At 48.3% G+C, this 20113-nt stretch overlaps 1 protein-coding gene across 1 annotated transcript in view; it reads left to right on the forward strand.

The window, feature by feature from the left end:
• Positions 1-18538, forward strand: part of PPP3R1 (protein phosphatase 3 regulatory subunit B, alpha) — a 194049-nt gene extending 175511 nt beyond the window's left edge. The window contains 1 exon segment of the mRNA XM_085612503.1: positions 16537-18538. Within this exon segment, the coding sequence (XP_085468629.1) occupies positions 16537-16584 (48 nt within the window). The 3' untranslated portion in view covers positions 16585-18538.
• The last annotated feature ends 1575 nt before the right edge of the window (positions 18539-20113 follow it).

The raw sequence follows: 20113 nt of genomic DNA on the forward strand, positions 1-20113 counted from the left end.
ATATATAGATAAGTGGAGGGGTAGCTAAATAGTACCAAATATATCCTACCCTTGACTTCTGCAACCACCTCCACAGCATTCTGCAGGTCATGCCGCAGAAAAGTTACATTAACTGCACTTTCCTAATCCTTCTATCAAGCTTGGCTTTTGAGTCCTATACAGCCTGAAGATTAGAGGTTTTGGTCTGTTGTCCATGGTGTGATGCATCAACTTGTTACGCAGCCATGTCTGATTCGAGTGCAGTTGGTTTGACTGTTAGTAATTTGGTGTATTTATCCATCCTTCTTTACTTCGAAGCTTAACAATCTGTTCAAGGCATGTGTGCTGTAGATACACATGCTTTGCATACTCCTGCCATCTAGTTTTGGGTCTGGATGTTTGCAAGTTGTTTTTCTTTGAAGAAGTCTTTCCTAGTCATGAGCTAAGGAAACTCCTCCTTTCGGTGATAGTGCGCATGGACATCAAATCCATTGTTGGATTGTTTTCTTTCTGCAATCGGGATTAGATATGTGTTGCTGTGCTTCGGTTCGAAACATTCCTGTGGGTTCCCCTCAGTGTGCAATCCACTCTACCCTCGACGGTATTGTTATCGTACGTGTTTCCCTCTCTCTGCGTATCCATTCGATTGGAAAATCTCTCATCTTTGGTTGAAATCATAGTGGGCAGCCTTCGGTCCTAGCTGCATCGTTCCATCCTTCTGCTGATGGAACTGACTCCGTTTCAGTTCTGTCCTCTGTACCACCCTAAGTACCCTCGCATTGATCTACACCAAGTCTGCAACGTGTGCTTGTCACCGGAGCACAAGGAAGAAGACTGCGAGTCCTGTCACCCGTTCAGGTCGAAAAAGACTCTTTGAGATAGTCTGGCTCGGCGACGAGAAATGCATCACCAAAGCACTCAACAGACTCCGGAGCTCTTCGGAGAAGAGGCCGAACAAGAAGAAGCAGCAGCTGCAGAAGAAGAGCCCTTCTCAAAGCATGTGTATCTACAGCACACATGCCTCGAATGGATGATGCTACTTACCCAGTAAGCATCTGTTCTTGGCATGTAGAGCTGTAGATTCACATGCGCCCTGCCACCTCCCCGGGCACCTGTAGTTGTTGTAGTTTTGCATTACTTACATTACATACGCATGGATATCTCTATACTACACTTACTCCATTCTCACCCTCTTGTGGGAAAACTATCTTAACCGAGCCGATGCCCATGCACACTATCACCAAAAGGAGTCACCTTACCTTGTGACTAGGAAAGACTTCTTGGAAGAAAAACAACTTGCAAACATCCAGGCCCAACACTAGATGGCAGGAGAATGCAAATCATGTGAATCTACAGCTCCTATATATGAATCTACAACTCTACATGCCAAGAACAGATGCTTACTGGGTAAGTAGCATAATCCTTTCCCTTATTGGGAGACATTAGCAATGGTAGACAGTCGCATAGGGACGCCAGCCGATAGTCCTTAGGAGCAACTTTATGCGAACTTCGGAGTGGCCTCTGTGGGTTGTGGTTGGTTACGATAGTCGATTTGGGCACAGGAGGTCTAATAGCACCCTTCCACCTTAATTTGCACAGGGCCGCTTAGGGTCCCGTCACGGATGTGAATATTTATAGGTCACCATCACCATTTCAATTTGAGTCACTGAAACAAGTGGCAACTGTTGTCTGGGAGCAGTACCCTGAAGCAGGCATGTCTGTTGAAAATGTCATGAGCACTTTTCATGGGGGCGGGGCAACAGGGAGGAGGGGGGGACAACAGGGAGGAGGTGGGAGACTTGTGTGGTGGCTTCATGATCCAGCAGCGATGTGCCAATTGAAGCGTCGTCTTTCAAAGACCACTGGGGGAGGCACAGAGCTTAATCACATACACCACGGTCCCGGTTACTCTGTGTCTGCTGGGTGGCAAATAGTCCTCTCCTGCAATTGTCAAGGTATATCCTGGTTTCCTTCCTGTGCAACGGCCCGCATGGCTGTCTCGATACAATACAACAGTTACGGGGAGTGAAGTAGGCCACCAGATCCACAAGGCTGCTGTCACCAGGATCCTTTCAATGACCACTAACGCATACTAGGAACCCTTTAGCTCCCCCAGCGCATGTGGTCTGTGCAGTCAGTCAAGTTCCCAGCCCACTTACCTCATGGATGGAGTAGGCCACGCCGCAGCACAAGCAGCCTTGGGCCTCTGAATCCTCCTCTCCTTGAGATCACAACCGCAACTCAGGAGCCAGATCACCAATATCAGTTAGGCTGTCGAGAGTCACCGTCACTCCCTAAATAAAATAGGTGAGACTCCATTCCACAGTTGCTACTGTGAGGACGAGTTTATAGTGAGGCTAACACTGCCAGCCAGTTGCCATCAGGGCCACGTCTTCCACTGTGCCTCGTGCTGGATCACTGCCATCAGAGGCTCGAAAGTTCTAAAGCGGTTTTTCACAGGTTCTACAAACTACAACACCTCGGATATTTAAGGCCGAGGCGAGAGCGCTACAAGGACGCTTTCACCATGATGGATGTCAAGCACTGGCTCGTAACTAGCAATGGACTGACTCCGATAGAGGAACCTGTCTCTCAGATTCTTTCATATCTGATAGAAACCCGTAGTGATAGATTCCTTACCTTAGAATTACCCCCAGGCGTAGAAAGTTTTTGTCAGCAGTACCCCTGCGCGTCGGTAGGTGGCGTCTTGCGGCTCCGCGTCCGTCTCCAGCAGCGTGATCGCCGGGATGATGTCGCGGGCAGCACTTGGATGCCGCCCACGCGCGCTGATGTCAGTTCTTTCTTTTTCCGTGCCAGCAAGCGCAGATCCGGGAAGAGCTAGTACCCCCAGTAATTTTTTGACCGAGTTTTTTTAGAGGCCTTTAGTCTCAATTTCTTCGAGTTGATAAGACACTTGGTGTCGTAGGGATGCCCGGGTTTAAGAACTGTGGAGACAATCACCGCATGATGTCGGTGACGGACCCACACCGAGTGTCTCTACTGCCTGGGGCGCGACCACGACTCCAAGTCGTGCCCCGACTGCTGGGCCATGGCGCAGAAAACTTTGTGGGAGCGGTCCCGAAAGACGCCGATTATGGCGCCGATGGGATTTGTTCCCTATGTCAGTCATCCGTATTTTCAGCCTGTTCCACGGACTTCGGAGGAAGGGGAGGACTGCGAGGGGTCTGAGGACCCTCTCGCACAGGATTGTGCTTATGATCCGGACTGGGCAGAGGATTTGGGGGAAGCCAGTGGTCTTGACACATCGCCGGACCCTGGCATGCTGTCACCTCCTACCGTGGCTACGGAGGAGGAAGCAGGTTACGCAGTGGTGTTGCGCAGGGTGGCCTAGGCCCTCCACCTCAAACTCCCTACAATGGCCGTTGGGACGAACATCCTGAAGTGCTCCAACCGGCGGCAACCTCTTCGGAGCCCTTGCTGCCTTTTAATGACTCACTTTCTGACGTTCTTTTGGGCACCTGGTCCAGGCCCAACACAGGGGCTCCTGTGGACAGGAACGTGGCCAGACTCCATCGCCTGGCTCCGGGCGACTTCCTCTTCCTCTCACCCTACTCCTGAGTTTGGTTGTCCAGGCCTCTGCGTCCCAAAGTGCATTCCCTTCCGTGCCTCCGGATAGGGAATCCAAGAAGCTGTTTTCATCTGCCAGCTTAGGGCTGCGGTCGTTGAACACCGCATGCCTCTTGGGCCGGTATTCCCACTCTCTGTGGGACATGGTTGCACAGGTGCTGCCTACCTGTCCGGAGGAGGTCCAGACATTACTCACCCAAGCTGTTGCTACTGGAGGAGACGCAACTAAGTTCACCATTCGTTGTGGGCTTGACACCGCCGACTCGCTGGGCAGGGCGATATCCACAACGGTGGCGCTTAGGCGTCACGCCTGACTGAGAACTGCCTTTTCGGGTGGGTGTCCAGAATACCCTGATGGACATGCCCTTTGATGGCATTCGCCTTTTTGGCAATAAGGCAGATAGTGCGCTGGATCGCTTTAAGGACTTGCGGGCTACGGCCAAGTCCTTGGGCCTGTCAGGCGTTCTGGCTCCTCCGCCTTCTGCATTTCGCGGCTGCGGAAGGGGCGCCCCACTTGGTTCGCGGAGCCACAGGCCGGCACAGCAACAACCCCAGCACGGACGTGGGAACCGTTGAGGCGGTTCAGGGGGCCACCGGGCTGGCCAGTCCACCTCCACCTCCATGGCATCCACTGCTAAGCCTTCCTAGTCCGTCCTTTCAGGTCCATCAAACGCCAGTGGGCGGACGGATTCTCCATCTCCCCCACTGGCGCACCATCACATCGGACCAGTGGGTGCTGCAAATTGTCCGAAGGGGCTACTCCCTTCCGTTCGAGACAACCCCTCCAGCCATGCCACCTTAGTACCACCGCATGTCGGGCGATCACTTGGCACTTCTCCAACAGGAAGTTGCGGCCCTCTTGGCCAAGGGGGCCATAGAGCGTGTTCCGACGCCCAAAGTAGGTCGTGGCTGTTATTCCCACTAATTTGTGGTTCCAAAGAAGGACAAGGACCTGCATCCAATCTTAGACCTTCAGAACGTCAACCGCTTCCTCCGGAAGTAGAAGTTCAAGATGCTCACATTGGCTCAGGTCTTGTCTGTCCTAGACCCGCAAGACTGGATGGTAGTTTTGGACTTGCAGGACGCCTACTTTCATATACCTGTCCTGCCGGCCCACCAGCGTTACCTGCGGTTCATGGTTGGCCACAAGCACTTTCAGTTCACAGTGCTCCCTTTTGGCTTTACCAGCGCCCCTTGGGTGTTCACGAAAGTGATGGCGGTGGTCGCAGCTCATCTGCGCAGATCAGGGTTTTCAGTCTTCCCCTATATTGACGACTGGCTGTTTGAAGGCGGGCTCGTCCCAGGCAGTAGTCTCCCACCTCCAGACTACAGCCGACCTCCTGCATTTGCTGGGGTTCTCCATCAACATGCCGAAGTCTCACCTGGTACCCTCTCAGAAGCTCCTTTTCATCGGAGCGGTTCGGGACACGGCGCAGTTTCGGGTTTATCCTCCCAAACAGCGAGTCTGGGACATTCGGGCTATGATTCCGATCTTTCAGCCCTTGTCCTCAGTTTCGGTCAGGATGACCCTGAGGCTGCTGGGCCTCATGGCCTCCTGCATCCTGCTGATCGACCATGCCTGATGGCATATGCGGCCTCTTCAGTGGGACTTGAAGTTCCAGTGGGCGCAGCATCAGGGGGACCTGTCCGGACACGTCCAGATCTCGAAGGGCATTGCACTGCATTTGCAGTGGTGGCTCATGAACCAACATTGGGTTAGCGGCAGATTCCTCTCCCTTCCCCAACCGGAGCACAGGGTGGTGACGGATGCGTCCCTCCTCGGATAGGGTGGCCACATGGGAGAGGCAGAGATCAGAGGCCTCTGGTCTCCGGCGGAGTCCAAGCTCCATATCAACCTTCTGGAGCTTCGGGCGATCCTTCTTGCACTGAAGGCATTCCTTCCCTCTGTCAAGGGGAGCGTAGTGCAGGTGTTCACGCACAACACCACCGCCATTTGGTATTGCAACAAGCAGAGCGAGGGGGTTTTGGACCCTATGTCAGGAGGCTCTGCGACTCTGCGACTCTGGACATGGCTGGAACATCAGGGCATTTGCCTGGTGGTTCAACACCTGGCAGGTTCACTGAACGCCAGGACAGACAAGCTCAGCCGCAAGTGCATGATGGATCACGAATGGCGTCGTCACTCGGAGGTGGCGCAATTTCTCTTTCAACAGTGGGGAAAGCCTTGGTTAGATCTATTCGCCACCAAAGAGAACGCTCAATGTCAGCAGTTCTGCGCTTTGGAATTTCCAAGGGGGCGCTCGCTTGGAGACGCTTTTAGCCGCGAGTGAAGTTACGGTCTATTGTACGCCTTTCTGCCTATACCACTTCTGCCCAGAGTGCTGAAGAAGATCAAACACGACCAGGCTCAAGTCATTCTTGTAGCGCCGGACTGGGTTCAAAGAGTTTGGTATCCCGAGCTACTCAGTATCAGCGTGGATCCCCCGATTCGTCTGACTCTTCAGGAGGATCTTCTGTCGCAGCAACAGGGGACGGTCCTGCACCCGAACCTGTCCAGTCTCCACCTCCTTGCGTGGAGATTGAGCAGCGGCAATTAATTTCCTTTGACTTGCCTCCCGAAGTCTGTGATGTCATTCTGGCAGCCAGGCATCCCTCCGCTAAAATAGTATACGCCTGTAGGTGGAGCAAATTTGTGGCATGGTTCACAGCAAAGGCTGTGGATCCCCGTTCTGCCCCTCTTTCCGAGGTCCTTTTGTTCCTTCCTTCTTTGGCCTGGCAGGGCTCTGCTCTGGGCACTGTTAACCCCTTCCATGCTGCGCAGATTCCGCCGCTGTGCTGACGGAATCTTGCACGGGCGTGGTCATGACGGAACGGTTCCGTCATGAGCACAGCTCAACCGTGGCTCATGACGGAACCGTTCCGTCATGAGCACCGAAGGGGTTAAAGGCCATCTTTCTGCCATTTCGGCCTTTCTCAGACTACCTGATCAGCCCTCTCTTTTCAAGTCCCCTGTTGTAAATAGATTTCTCAAAGGCATTACACATCTTTTCCCTCCTATTCAGTTTGTGCTGCCACAGTGGGACTTGAATCTGGTTCTAACTTATCTGATGTGCTCTCCTTTCGAGCCTCTTCACAGCTGTCCTCTTTGTCTTTTGACTCTGAAAACGGTCTTCCTGGTTGCCATCACGTCCGCTAGGTGAGTGAGTGAGCTCCAGGCTCTTTCTTGTAAGCCTCCTTTCCTTTCCATTCATCCGGACAAGGTGGTGCTCAGGCCCCGGCCTTCCTTTTTGCCAAAAGTTGTCACAGCCTTTTATATTGGGCAGACTGTTACCTTGCCCACTTTCTTCCCGCCTCCACGTCATTCCAGAGAGGAAGAAAGGCTCCACCGTCTGGACCCAAAACGTGCGCTTTCGTTTTACCTCCACCACACACAACAGTTCCGGGCGGATGACCAACTCTTTGTTGGCTACGTTGGATCCAAGAAAAGTCGGGCACAAGAGGACTATCTCCCGCTGGGTTGTCTTGTGCATCAAAGCCTGTTACTCTTTGGCTAAAAAACAGCCTCCGGTGGGGCTGCGTGCTCATTCCACTCGAGCAACTGCAGCCACTACTGCATTGGGTCGGGGTATCCCCCTGCAAGACATCTGTCAGGCAGCTACGTGGGCCTCGCTGCACACGTTTACAAAACATTATTGCCTGGACAGTCAAGTCCGGAGAAACTGCTTTTTTGGCCGTTCTGTTCTCCAGGACTTTCTGGTGTGATCTTGGTTCGCAGTCCCTCCACTGGGGTTGGTATTGCTGGGGTATTTATTCTAAGGTAAGGAATCGATCACTACGTGTTTATTTCAGATGAACAAGTTACTCACCTTCGGTAACTGTGTCTGTGAGAAACATTAGTAGTGATAGATTCCTTACCGCCCCACCCATCCTCCCCGTTCAGCGAACTGGTTTCTATGGTTAAGGTCATCCCTTTCAGGGCCCTAGTTTCAAGGCACCAGTTGTCAGTATCTTGCATGGCTCTGCGTTCCTGGCGTGAAAAGTTGTGTACAGAACTGACGTCAGCGCGTGCGGGCGGCATCTAGTACTGCCCGTGATGTCATGCGGCGATCATGCCGACGGACGCGGAGCCACACGACGCCACCTGCCGACACTCAGCGGTACTGCTGACAAACTTTCCAGATCCAGCCTGACGCCTGGGGGTAATTCTAAGGTAAAAAATCTATCAGTTCGAGGCATGTGGGCTGCTGAATTCATATCTGTGCATAGATCGCCGCCTAGTGTTGGGTCCGGATGTTTGCACGTTGTTGTCCTGGAAGAGTCTTCGAAGTATCCTGGGATAGGTGACTCCTCCCCTGGACAACAGTGCGCATGGGCATCCTCTCCATCCTCAGATTGTTTTTTTTCCGCCATTGGGTTCGGATGTGCTTATCTTGACTCAAGTTAGGAATCTACATGCATGGCCTGTGCCCGATTTCGATCCAAGAAGACTCTTCGGAAGCGGCGAGACTCGAGGCGCAGCAAGCGGCACCGGCCCCGGCCGACATCTTCAGCGCCGAGACCGAAGATGTCGAAGAAGTGGAGAACCTACCCTCCAGTCCCGCTTCCGAACATGACTCCGGATTGTTAGACGTCGACGAAACACTCTTTCGCAGAGATGAAGACGACACCGAGGTAGGAGACTACAATGAGGCCTTAGGGGCCGAAGAGAGTAGCTCCGGTGACGAGCAAGGCCTACCCGTACAGACTGAGGAAATCCCAGTGCAACAGTCTATGGCTCCGGTCGAGGGATCGCCTTCGGGCCTTACCCAAGACCTATCCCGCAGTTCTTCGGCCCCGCCCTCTGGCCCGGCCACGGACATTCAGCGACAGCCATTAATGCCCAAACCGGCAGGTTTCCCTTCTTCGAAACCGAAACCAAAAGCTGTATTGGTTCAACTGAAACCGAAAGTAGCGCTGGTCGGATCGAGGCCCACCACACCTTCGACGCCAGCAAAACCCGTCGGCACCGAGCGCACCAAACGAGACTTCGGTGCAGAGCTTGAAGCGGCCGACGTCGGAGTCGACATAAGGAAAAAGACCTTAGGTGCCACCAAACCTACTCGGCTCCCGGCACCGACGCAATCGGCTACGACCCCAAAGGTCAAACTGCCTGCTGCGTCTCACACCGCTTCAACGGCACCACCAAAGCCACACTCATCGAAGAAGTCGACGGCCATTACCGCCCCTCGACTCGATGTCTCACCGGCCCCGAAAAAATCCACGCCCACCTCTACTGAACCGGTCGGCGCCAAGGAATCGATGGCGCTCCAGGTGCGACCTGTTGCAACGCAACGCACCAAAACGGTCCTTCAGGACACGTCGGGCTCCGAGCCGATGAAAGCTTCAACAGCCTCTTCGGCACCAGCCAACATTACTTTTGGCCTGCCACCATCCACGGCCCCAAAACTATTCCAAATCAGGACACGGGTCACCCACACCACGATTACTCCTGCCGAACGCTCTCCTGCGGAGACGTCTCCATCACATCTCATCGACGCCGACACCGGCAGGATGATAATCCACAAACGGAGAATAACTTCGGAGCCAGCTTTGGACTCCTTCCGGATCCCGCTTAAAAGAAAGCTGCCAGTGGCTTCAGAACCAGTTCTTTATGAACCTCTCCATTCCCCCTACCGGGATCCACAGTCCTTCTCTCCCACACACTCTGACACCGAGGCTTTGGAGGACTACATGAGTGACCAAGTCCCCTACCCCGGAGACATGGACCTTGACGGCCAACAGGACCCTGATCAAGCTTGGGATGACCCTGTAGACTCGGGTGCACCTCTGGATGCACAGGACCCGCAACTCTATGGAGCAAAAACATCTCCCACAGAGGACACTGCAGCGTTCAACGCTCTAATTGAACGGGCTGCGGCCAATCATGGGGTGCAACTTCACTCTGACACCGTCGAGGACGACTTTCTCATGGATACTTTTGCATCCTCAGAAAGGAACATAAAGACTCTGCCCATGTTAAAGGGGGTCCTCAAACCAGCAAAGGACATCTTCAAGGAACCCACCAGGGCAAGAGTGATAAACCCCAGGATCGACAAGAAATACAGATCAGCGCCTAGGGACCCTACTTACATTAAAGGCCAATTACCTCTGGATTCCATTGTCGTTGCGAATGCTCGCAAAAGGGCACACTCGCAAACAGGTGATGCTCCTCCCCCGGACAAAGAGTCCAAGGTGCTAGAGACCTCTGGCAAACGGGTTGCCGCCCAGGCAGCTAACATATGGCGCATTGCCAATACTCAAGCGCTCCTCGCTCGCTACGATCGAGCGCACTACGACACGTTAGAGCAACTACTCCAACATCTCCCTGACCAATACAAAGAAGGTGCAGAGATCCTCATCAGGGAGGGACAACTGCTCACAAATGCATCCATTAAGTGTGCACTGGATGCCGCGGATACAGCTGCCAGAGCCATAAACACTAGCGTCATGTTGCGACGACACGCCTGGTTGCGAATCTCCGGATTCAAACCGGAGGTACAAAATAACATCCTCAACCAACCTGTCAACCCCGACTACTTATTCGGGCCGGAGGTTGACACCACCCTAGAGAAAATAAAAAAGGACACGGACACTGCAAAGTCCATGGGGGCCCTACAGACGCAGTCCTTTCGGAGCGGCTCCTTTCGTCGCCCCGGAAATAGAAGAGCAGGTAGAGGACAGGGGTCACAGCAAACATACAACAAGGGCAACACACAAAACACCTACGATAAAACACCCGGGGTGGATATCGTGGCTCCAGCACAAAGGGCAGAGGACGCGGCTACGGCAACACCAGGTCCTCCCCCAAGAACAAGCAGTGACGCCCTCTCCCTTCCTCCCGACCACATAACACCTGTCGGGGGAAGGCTACAAAGGTTCCTGTCCACGTGGAACTCAATCACCACGGACAGGTGGGTCAAAGATATTGTCAAATACGGTTACTGTCTAGAACTAACCTCGACTCCACCCACAATACCTCCAAAAAACCGTCCTATGTCCTCAGAGCACTTAACGCTCTTACAGCAGGAGGTGCAAAGTATGCTTCTAAAAGGCGCAATAGAGGTCGTACCCGTCCACGAGCAAGGTACGGGGGTATACTCCCTGTACTTTTTAATACCGAAAAAGGACGGGTCACTCAGACCTATATTAGACCTGAGACCCCTGAACCAATACATTCTTTCCGAGCACTTTCACATGCTCACTCTACAGCAAGTCCTCCCGCTGCTCAAGCAGGGAGACTTTCTGGCCACACTGGACCTCAAGGATGCGTATTTCCACATACCCATTCACCCCTCACACAAGAAATACCTCCGGTTCACTGTTCAAGGGCAGCACTACCAATTCAAAGTCCTTCCCTTCGGCGTGACAACAGCACCCAGGGTGTTTACAAAGTGCCTAGCTACTGTGGCGGCACATCTACGGAGGCAGCACATACACGTCTACCCTTACCTGGACGACTGGCTCGTTCAAGCGAAGTCAGCCCAGAAATGTGCCAGCCACATGTCCCGCACCATTCACCTCCTTCACAGTCTGGGGTTCTCACTAAATTACCCAAAATCCCATCTCCAGCCCGCACACGTACAACAGTACCTAGGTGCGACTATAGACACTCTGGCGGCCACAGCTCAGCCAAATTTAGTGAGAATCAACAGCATGCAAATGCTGATTTCCAAGTTCAAACCACAACACTCCCTTCCCGCGCGAGTGTTCATGCAGTTGATAGGCATGATGGCCTCCTGCATCTTCATAGTCCCACACGCGAGACTACATATGCGCCCGCTTCAGGAGTGCTTAGCACGTCAGTGGAATCAGGCTCAAGGACAGTTGAAAGACCTAGTGTTGGTGAGCGGTCGGGCATACAACTCTCTGCATTGGTGGAATCCACAAAACCTTTGCAAGGGCCGACCGTTCCAAGAGCCTGTCCCACAGATAATACTGACGGCGGACGCGTCTCTCCAGGGATGGGGAGCTCATGTACTCCATTACACAGTGCAGGGACTATGGACACAACAACAAAAGAAGATGCACATCAACCTTCTAGAGCTGATGGCAATCTTCCTGGCTATGAAAGCATTCAAAGTACACTTGTGCAACAAAATCGTGTTGATCCGGACGGACAACATGACTGCCATGTACTACATACAGAAGCAGGGAGGAACACACTCTCCACAGTTGTCTCATCTGGCTCAGAGCATGTGGAAGTGGGCCATTCAGAGGAACATGTTCCTCATGGCAGAACACCTCCCCGGCAAGGACAACCAGGTGGCGGATCTGCTCAGCAGACACAGTCACCAGATGCACGAGTGGGAGTTACACCCATCAGTACTCCAACCGTACTTCCAGCAGTGGGGTCATCCAGAGATAGACCTATTCGCGACAAGCGAAAATGCCAAAGCTTTGCCTACAGGTTCCCACATCCGCAGTCGCAGGGCAATGCGATATGGATGAACTGGTCCGGCAGATTTGCGTACGCTTTTCCCCCAGCACCACTGATACCGCTGGTGGCACGCAAACTCAGACAACACTCACTGACACTCGTCCTGGTTGCTCCAACGTGGGCACGCCAGCCGTGGTACACCACCTTTCTCGAACTTTCTGTGGTGCCGCATCAAAGGCTGCGGGTCAAACCCGAGCATTTGACGCAGAACCATGGAGAGATTCAGCACCCAGATCCGCAACAGCTGAACCTGGCAATCTGGCTCCTGAAGTCCTAGAGTTTGGCTACCTAAACCTGCCACCTGACTGTATGGACATCATTAAGGAGGCCAGGAGACCCACTACCAGAGCTTGCTATGCAGCCATATGGAAAAGGTTCGTCATTTATTGCAATAATAATGACATTAACCCGCTAGACGCATCCATCCAAAACATTATTTGTTACCTATTACACCTATACCGATGCAATCTGGCGTACACCTCCATACGTGTCCATTTGACCGCAATATCAGCCTATCTACAAACCAGGCAGCACCTCTCTCTATTCAGAGTGCCTGCCATCAAAGCATTCTTGGAAGGACTCAAACGAGTCATTCCACCAAGCCACCCACCGGCTCCAATGTGGAACCTCAACTTGGTCCTCACACGCCTGATGGGTCCACCCTTTGAACCTCTACACTCATGCGAGATTCAATTCCTTACCTGGAAAGTAGCTTTCCTAGTAGCGATTACTTCTTTGAGAAGAGTTAGTGAACTCCAGGCACTAACCGTTCAAGAGCCATTTATACAGGTTCACGCCAACAGGGTCGTACTACGTACCAACCCAAAATTCATGCCCCAGGTAATATCGCAGTTCCACATGAATCAAACCATTGAACTGCCTGTTTTCTTTCAAAACCCACAAACTGTCGCAGAAAGGGCACTCCATACACTAGATGTAAAAAGGGCCCTCATGTATTATATCGACAGGACCAAACCCTTTAGGAAAACAAAACAACTTTTCGTTGCCTTTGCCCCACACCACAAAGGTAACGCTATCTCCAAAGCAAGTATAGCCAGATGGATCGTTAAATGTATTCAAATTTGCTATCAAAAGGCTAAACGCACTTTACGATTCCCCCATGAGCCCACTCAACACGCAAGTTAGGGGCCTCCATGGCTTTCCTAGGAAACATTCCTTTGCATGATATATGTAGAGCAGCCACCTGGTCCACTACACATACATTTACCAAACACTATTGTGTAGATGTGCAATCAAAACAGCAGGCAGCTGTAGGACAGGCTGTTCTCAAAACTCTTTTTCAGACCGCTGCAGCTGGCACTGGTAGCCGCCGCTAATAAGAGGGCACTGCTATATATTCTATGCACAGATATGAATTCAGCAGCCCACATGCCTCGAACTGAATATGCTACTTACCAGTATGCATCTGTTCTTGGCATGTAGGGCTGCTGACATTCATATCGCCCCCCCTCCTCCCCGGCGCCTGTAGCAGCTGCAGCTCTCAGAATTACTGTAAAGCATGGTCATCACTTTCTGTATCTACTCCATCACTGCCACAATGGCGAAAAACAATCGGAGGATGGAGAGGATGCCCATGCGCACTGTAGTCCAGGGGAGGAGTCACCTATCCCAGGATACTTCGAAGACTCTTCCAGGACAACAACGTGCAAACATCCGGACCCAACACTAGGCGGCGATCTATGCACAGATATGAATGTCAGCAGCCCTACATGCCAAGAACAGATGCATACTGGTAAGTAGCATATTCACTACTAATGTTTCTCACAGATACATCGTTACCGAAGGTGAGTAACTTGTTCTTCAGACACATAAACCTTCCTTCTGGTTGCCTAAACGTTTTAAAAGAATCTGAGCGGTTGTTCTACATGCTCAGAGTGAAGCGGTTCTGCATGATGTGTATGTAGAATAAAATAGACCTGGTGAAGTACCAGGTATATTGTTATCCTGTCTCTAAAATACCAGCCCAGCCTCTAGTTATTATTGATAAACATGCATTTGACTTCATTCACTGCTTATAAAAAAGCCATACGCAGACCGTTTTCTTCATTTTGCCAGTTAAGGGCTTTCTAAATGGTCTTCTGTATATTTTTCCCAATCAGAAATACTGTTCCGCAGCCTTGGGGTGTTGGTGAAGGGTTGCTTTAGGTATTATTGGAAATTCATGATACAAATAAGAGTATTCCATCCCTGAGGAAGTTGCAGGGTTATACACATTTGACAAAACACCTGTTTACCATAAGGCATTGTACAGGATATGTATGAAGAAAGTAATACCAAAAACTGATTTGGATTGAACTTTACACTGTAAAGCTCTCTTGAAGATGTACAAGTTTTACAAACAATAGACTTGATATGATGTGCAAGCATCTTTGTATAATCCTAAAGCAGGGGTCTTCAAACATTCTGTAATAAGTGCTACTTATGTTCTACGAAAATCATGCTGAGCTAATAATGTTTTTAAGGTTGTAATAGTAATCGTATCAGACCAGAGTACATTAGTTACCCTTATATGCAAGATTATCAGAAATAATCGCTTAAGGGCATTAGGCACGGTTGCCAACATGGAGGTAAAATAAATCTACAATGTACCTCTGTGGGCATGTTAATTTATAGGCACACGCAAGCATGTCTACAAAATGGCACTGGAGCATTTTTTTCTTTATATTTACTGATACGAGATTAATCAATTAAAAAAATGCACCAATGCCTTTGATTTCTAAAGCAGTTGCGGATGAAGCAATATGGAGGGCTCAGATGGAGAAAAGCAATATAGAGGGCTAGGGTGGGCGAGAAGCAGTACAGAGGGCACGGGTGGGGGGGGCAAGCAATACAGAGGGCTCAGGTGGGGGCAGCAATGCTAGATAGTGGCAGTAAGGAAGAGGCAACATGGATGGGAGAAGCATCGTGAAGGTCTGGAGCGTAAGACTCACAGGGTGGGGGAAACACAGAGGGCTGGTAGAGAAGCCCACAGGCAAAAGATCAACATGGAACGCAGGGCAAGAGAAACCTACAGATAAGCAAGAGCAGCCTGGAGATGGTGAAGGGAAGAAGCACAAGGGTGAGAAATAGCACCATGGAGGGAAAGCACATGGGTGTGAGAGCAACCCCAGCGCTGATGGGAGAGGAACACACGAGAGACAGCTGGAAAACCCATGCATTCTTGTAGAGTGCTTAAGCGAAAAAAAAGTTCACTAATAGTGAGCAGTGGAAGGACACCAGTAAATAAGCCATGCTTCAAGGAAGGGAGAAACATGCAAGGACAAGGCAAGCCATCGAATAAAAATCAAGCAAACGAGAGTGACAATAATGCATACCAGTGGTAAGCAATTAAGGGGCTTTAAGCCTATTGTAAGATCTGGTAAACCGGCAGTAGGCCTTTTGCAACAAGAGAGCTTTGCTGTTTGTTAAGTTTGATGTATAAAGGAAATTGTTTTCCTGTGTAAACTGTTTTTTGGGGTCCTGCTCGTGATTATTTCCTTTCAGGAACAGGATTACAAGTAGGTAATCTGTTTTTAAATGTAAAACCATTGTCATTAGCTGGTAATTAGTGCTTTGATGTGTCCAGCTGATCAACCATGCCATCATTCTCCTTCATTTCCACCTTAGTCTACACCCATAGGGCGAAGACCACCATAAAAATAATAGGATGTCCAGTATTTCTAAAGATTTTATTTTAATTTGACAAACAAGGAATTCTCTCATCCTCCATCACTAAAAGAGTAGTTCCCTGGCAGAGGTACGACGTAGAAAAGGCGGTGTAGTCTCCTCTATTATTGAATAATTTTCTGGTGACAATTTTCAGTGTTCGTTGCATCGGAGCAAATGCTGTTGTAGTTGCTTTGTAAAGGTATATAGTCTTTGTTGTTATTTCACGGTATCATTCAAGGACATCTAACATACTTTCTACAAGCAGGGCTACATGGCCACACTGTTACAGGCTAACTAGCAGCTGAGACTAACCACCCTACACAGTTCTCTTGTTTTTTGCCCCTTTTATCCATGGTGCTACCTTTTTGTTATTTTTCACACTTTCAGAACAGAAAGGCCTCTATGCAAGTGTAAGAACACCTTTTTAAGAATGCCAGTACATAGGTGGACTGGACATCCTTTAATGCCTTACAGTTTGTAAAATGTGACACAATTGTGCCACCACAAACTGTGTCATAATTTGTGGTGACACAGCAAATTGTGAATTTAGCTGGGTTCTGACTAAGGTGAACATCTCACTGACAAAGAGGAGTAACTTATTCTTGTGTGGGTTTTCTACTATTTCTCTCCTCCTGCCAACTCTGCCCATTCAACTTTGAGAAGGATCCCTCCGTTGCTTTTGTACTTTCACACTTGTGTTGCAAAACTGTGTTCTTTATGATTTTCTTGTGTACTTTATCTTTGCGAATTGCATATGGAATTAATTTTGTAGATGGTGATGGACACTCAAAATATAAGCAAATGGCTCTTAAATTGTATCCTTCTCAACGTGTATTATATTTGTCTTGTTCTTTATTTTTCAGGTTGTAGGAGGCCTAGATATTCACAAAAAGATGGTGGTAGATGTGTGACTCATCAGAGTACCACCCAACACTTCTGCTTTCTTCTCCATCTCTGAAGATCTGCTCAAGACGTCCGGCAATGCTCTCTGTGTATTTAAATGGAAGTATTTTTCTCTGTGAAGCCACATTTTCCAACATGAGCCTCATGAAGCCAACTAAGTGTTATTGAACTGTAATTCTCTCAATAACCCAGTGTAGCACTTTAAAGTCTGAAGGACAGCAAGATGGAAAGAGCATATCAGTGTGGTGGAGAAAGGGAAGGGGTTTGGCTTTTATTTATTTTTCTTCTTTTATAACAAGGAAATATATATATATAGCTTTCTATATGTAGTAGTTAGATGGGCTTTAATTTAATATACTTGATTCAGAAACAAAACTAGAGTACAAAGTGCCAAGCAGAACATACAGTTCAATTTATGAATATCAATCCTTACTTTTATTTCACACAGTTTTATATATAGTAGAAGAATGTAAGCTTTTATCTGCTTGTTTGGTCGGTTTTCTTTTCTTTGTGACGTTTGAGATGTCTATATAATGACCAGTTCATGCAGCATTGCTTCTTGAACAATCTGACATAAGAGACGTGTGCTTTATTTATGCTTTTTCATATATTACCAGGGACTGTGTCTCTTTGCAAGTAGCTTTAATAATTCATAGTATGAGAGAACGTAGTTTAATAACCATGCCAAGAGTTTGATCCCTATGTGCATAGAATAACTGCTGAGTGTTTACATTTGGACACTTATCTGTTACCAAATGAGCTGGTTGCACAGTTGCATAAATAGAATATCCCTAATTATTTGTAAATGAACATATTTCAGGGCGTGTTTTATATAAAACTGATATATACATTAATGGTTTTTCTGTGATTGGTTGATTATAGTTGATCTTAAAATTGTGCTGAATTTCCAATTATGCATTTTATGCATTATTTGGTAATATACATTTTTAAATGTTTTGTTTTACAACTAAGGTTATTATGCTTAAACCACAATCTTCCCCCTCCACAAGAAACTACTGCAGGCAGCATGAACAACTGGTAATATTTAATAAATATATGTATATTGGGTTGAGTGGGGAAAATCTTGCTAAACCATAGATGGGTGATGATACACCTGGCAAGCAGGTTTGGTTCTAAATTTGTCCATATCATGATTTGTAATTGTAGTTTGATACATTTGTGTGATATAAAAGTAGTGATCATGTTCCACGAGTTTCTATTATTCCTTCCCATTTCTGCAATGGTACTATTGGCTGGAAGATGAAAAATACTACATATTTTTTAGAGCAGTACATCTTACATATTGATGTTTCTGTTAGAATTTTATTTAATCAGCTTGGAAGCGGTGGATTTTACATACCCACTTAGATCAACTGCCTGCCTGCCATAGCTGTTCTTCAACTGAGTGCTGCACATCATAGGCTCTGTCTGTGAGAGAGAAATCTAGGTGCTTGATGTCCTTGCATGACATGGAGTTTTGCATGTAGATCGATTTGAAATGCTCCTCTTGTTTACATAATTTGCATATTTTTAAAAATATAATGTTGCCAAATTTTGGTAAATGGTAATGTTCATACCGAAAATCTCAACTACATGTACCTTTATTCCTCGGATCAGTGCGTGGTTAATAAATCCCAGCCAGTGGTTGTATCTGTCAGTGTCAACTGCCATGTGCTCTGCTTCATGGGGGAACTAGTCTTTTTTTTTTTTTTTGTGAATTTTTTTGTACATAAGTATTTGTTATGAACATTTTAGCAAATGCTTTCTATTTCTCTTGCTTGTGCATATCTTGGCTGGCGTTCTAGAAAATAGTGCAAACAACTTTCCTTCGTGGGGATGAATTTTTTAAGGTTGTGTGGGGAAGACTTCTGTTGAATGTTAGTTTTCCTCTGCATGCTGCATAATATGTTGTAGAAACTTTAGGACCCTTCATTCTGTATGAATTAAAAAAAATTAAAATAGTTTCTTGTGTAGTTTATTTTGTGAATGCATTACCATACTTTGGATTTTCTTATGTCTAATTCCTTCATGTTTTAGAAACGTTGGCGGGGATGTAAAAAGCCAAGAATCTTCTAGTCAAGTAAAATATTATGTTTGAGGCATGTGTGCTGTAGATACACATGCTTTGCATACTCCTGCCATCTAGTGTTGGGTGCGGATGTTTGCAAGTTGTTTTTCTTCTAAGAAGTCTTTCCTAGTCGCGAGGCAAGGTGACTCCTCCCTTCAGTGATAGTGCGCATGGTCATCGACTCCATTGTTTTTTTCCACCATCGGGTTTTGACCTGTATTGCTGCGCTACCGTTGGAAACCGTTCTTGGAGTTCCCCTCAACATGCAATCTTCTCTACCCTCAACCGTTGTGTTTTCGTACGCATTTTGTACTTTTCGCGTATTGTTTCAGAATCTAATTTTCGATCAGAAAGCTTTGTGGACGGCCTTCGGGCCTAACCACGTCGGTTTAGCTCTCCTTCGATGGAACTGGCACTGTCCAAATTCTGCCCGCCTTGCAAAGTATCTGTGCCCTGGCTCACACAAGGTGTGTAACTTGTGCTTGTCTCTGGAGCACAAGGAAGAAAACTGCAACGCTTGCAGATCGTTTCAATCGAAGAACACTTCACAATCGTCGGGCTCGACATCGAGAGATGCATCGTCAAAGCATTGAAGACAGGCCGGACATCTTCGGTGAAGATGTTAGTGCATCAGCGGCAGAGGAGGAAGAAGACTTCACCGCGCAAGACACTGACTCAGAGCTCGAGATAGAAGAAAGGTTTGCATTCATATGGCACCTGTTACCCTTGACCTGTTACTCTTGCGAGTAGCACTCTACTCCGGAACCCATAAAGGATTAGTGTTGAAAATTAGTATAGTGAAATATGAAGTCATTTAAGTGGTGGATATGTTATTCAGTTATTTGGATAGAAAAGGGTAGTTGGTGGAATAGAAGAGGGAAAGAAGTTTGTATTTATATAGCACTTGCTACCCCTAATTAGGTTTTGAAGCGCTTTTGTGGTAAGTAGCACGCTACTTTGGAACCCATAAGGATGAGTGTTGAATTAGTATGGTGAAACATGAAATAAATTTGAGTGGTGGATATGTTAGTCATTTATTTCGATTGAGAAGGGTTGGGGTGGGGTAGAAAAGGGAAAAAAAGTTTGAATTTGTATAGCGCTTGTAACCCTGATGGGGTGTTGAAACGCTTTATTGTAGCACGCTACTTTCAAAACCATAAAGGATTAGGGGTGAGTTAGTATAATGGAATATGGAATTTCAAAAGTGAACATGTTGGTCTGTTTTGATTAAAAAAGGATAGTGGAGGGATAGAAGAGTGAATTATTATAATTTGTGTTTCTTTTTTTAGGTCATAGCAGTAGTAGGACACTTTTGGATGAGTAAAAAGGGTTTTTGAAGGGGAAGAGTCAGAGGAAAGAGTTTAGAGTGGTTTGTTTTGGGGGATGGGTATAGTAAAAGAGGTGTCAGATGATGCTAGGAGGGGTAGACTAGGAGAGCGTCTAGAAAGGGTTATTTTGGGGATCATAGC

The sequence above is a fragment of the Triturus cristatus genome, chromosome 6, assembly GCF_964204655.1.
Source record: "Triturus cristatus chromosome 6, aTriCri1.1, whole genome shotgun sequence".
Classification (NCBI taxonomy): domain Eukaryota; kingdom Metazoa; phylum Chordata; class Amphibia; order Caudata; family Salamandridae; genus Triturus; species Triturus cristatus.